Source organism: Hipposideros armiger, unplaced genomic scaffold, assembly GCF_001890085.2.
Source record: "Hipposideros armiger isolate ML-2016 unplaced genomic scaffold, ASM189008v1 scaffold_552, whole genome shotgun sequence".
Taxonomy (NCBI): domain Eukaryota; kingdom Metazoa; phylum Chordata; class Mammalia; order Chiroptera; family Hipposideridae; genus Hipposideros; species Hipposideros armiger.
The window spans coordinates 1,008,134-1,010,683 of NW_017731902.1; the positions used below are offsets into that span (position 1 = coordinate 1,008,134).

General features: G+C 32.7%; 1 protein-coding gene across 1 annotated transcript in view; it reads left to right on the forward strand.

The window, feature by feature from the left end:
* Nucleotides 1-6: 6 nt before the first annotated feature.
* Nucleotides 7-2,550, forward strand: part of CXCL9 (C-X-C motif chemokine ligand 9) — an 8,957-nt gene continuing 6,413 nt past the window's right edge. The window contains exons 1-2 of the mRNA XM_019623495.1: nucleotides 7-71; nucleotides 1,221-1,347. Of these exons, the coding sequence (XP_019479040.1) occupies nucleotides 8-71; nucleotides 1,221-1,347 (191 nt within the window). The 5' untranslated portion in view covers nucleotide 7. The remainder of the gene's footprint in view (nucleotides 72-1,220; nucleotides 1,348-2,550) is intronic.

Below are 2,550 nucleotides of genomic sequence, written 5' to 3' on the forward strand. Positions count from 1 at the left end.
TATCACTATGGAGAAAGGTGGTGCTCCTTTCCTTTTGGGTATCATCTTCCTGACTCTGATTGGAGTTCAAGGTAAGGGGTTTTGAGTTATATTAGGTAAGTAAAGTCAGACATGTGAATTGCTGCAAAAGCCTCTTGATTTGCCCAATAAATGTGACTGTTTTGTATGCAACAGAAAGTTATATGTCACTCATTCAAAGCTTCTCAGTGATGTAATTGATTATCCAAAGTTCATATCTTAGACATGCCAAGTCAAACACAAGTCTTCTCAGTCTTGGTGTGTGAATTCCTGGCATGTTTTAAGTGTTCAATAAATGTTTATTGAACTGGGCGATAATGAAAGACTCTGTCTCCTAAGTTATTTTTGTCACCCTGATATTGTTTCTTGATAAGTATCTCTGTGGTTAACCAATTAAAGTTTCAATAATCAGAGAAATTATCCCTAGTCTGTTTCTTGATAAGTATGTCTGTAGTTAACCAATTAAAGATCCAATAATCAGAGAAATTGTCCCTAGTCTGTTTACTAACTACCTTTGTTACCTTGAACAAATTAATGAACTTTTCTGGACTTCAGTTTCCTTAGCTGTAAAATGGGAATTTTACAGTTATGCGTTTTCTACCTACCACACAATATATGGCATCTAGTAATCATTGAGTAAATATATGTTGAATGAATGAAAGAATTAAGGAGTGAAGATAGTGTATTTCAAAGAGTTTCCAAACATTTAAAGCACTACTGAAAAGAAAAGCAATGGGGAGCATGGGTATGGTGGTAGTAACTGGTTATTATATGTAGAGCTTTCTGTACAAACCAACACCAACTCCATTCTACTTAGGTCAGATAATAAATGGCTCTGAGAATTGCTTAGGAAACTGTAGTCCTCATAGCACACATAAATTGGCTATCTATGTGTCTGACTTGCTAGATAGACATTTATTAAATATTGTGAAAATCTCTTTTCCTAGGGTTGTACAATATGGACTCAAACCCTGCCCTGGCCCCTAGAAAGCTAAATGACTTTGTTCTTAACTTCTCTAAACTTGAGCTTCTTCATCTATAAAATGGAGATAACCTACTTCAAAAGTTTGTGGTAACGATTAACAGACACTCTGTAAAGGATAACAATAACCATGACTAAGTCATATGTATCATTTTAATGGATGATCTAAATTGAGACATTGCCCTAAACTGATGTGTGCTACCTACTCTCTTTCCTTTAGGATCCCCAATAATGAGGAGTCAACGCTGTTCCTGCATCACCACCAATGAAGGGGCAATCCACTTAAAATCTTTAAAGGACCTTAAACAGTTTGCCCCAAGCCCTTCTTGTGAGAAAACTGAAATCATGTAAGTAAAATCTCATCCAACACGCTTGTACCATATTGACAGAAACGTTAAATTTAGTGTGACTATTATCCTTGGAATACTTGCCCATACAAACACTAAAAATTCAGATTGCTTCTCTATACATTGTATCTACTTCTTTCTTTTCTTAAAAAAAAAAAGGAATTTCTGGTAGAGGTCAGGAACCAAGGATGATATATTACCAAAGTAATACATGTTCATTGTAGAAAATGTTTAATGCAGATAACCCAAAAGAAGAAAATAAAATTATTTATAATACTACATCCAGGGACAAATACTGTTAACCCCTTGATGTATATATTGTTCCACACCCCCCTCATTTTCTGTGTGTACATATATAGACACAAATATATATACATATATTTATAAGTGCAATATATATACATAAAAATAAAACCATATGCTACATACTGTTTTGTAATCTGCTTTTCATTAACATTATATCATGAACATTTCTTCATGTCAGTAAATCTTCTGTAATATCAAATTTTTCTAATTATTTCATTTTTAATGGCCAAATTGTATTCCATCTATAGTTGTACAATAATATATATGACCAATGCCTAAATGTAGGTTATTTCCAATTTTTTGCTAGTTAATTCAAACTGGCAATATTGTGTCTTTAATTCTTTCCTATTCCTTTCTGAGATCAGAATTACTGGGTTTTAGGATATGCACATTTTAACTCTTTTAAAACATTTTTTTCAGCTTTATTGAAGTGTAATTGACAAATAACATTGTATAAGTGTAAGACATACAACATGATGATTTGATATACATATAGATCTATTGTAAAATGATTACCATAATAAGATTAGTTAACACACCCATCACCTCATATAGTTACCTGTTTTATTTGGGGGGGGCAGGTGAAAACTTTTAAGATCTGACACCATACCACTCTATCACAATATTATTGACTATATTTCCTATGCTGTATATTATATCCCGTGACTTATTATGTTTTATAATGGAAATTTGAACCTCTTATTCCCCTTCACCTTTCCCCCCCACTTTTAAAATTTTTCAATTACATTTGACATTCAATATTATTTTATATTAATCTCCAATGTACAGCATAGTGGTTACACATTTATATAATTTAAGAAGTGATCCCCCTGACCAGTCTAGTACCCACGTGGCACTATAGATAGTTATTACCATATTATTGACTATATTCCCTAT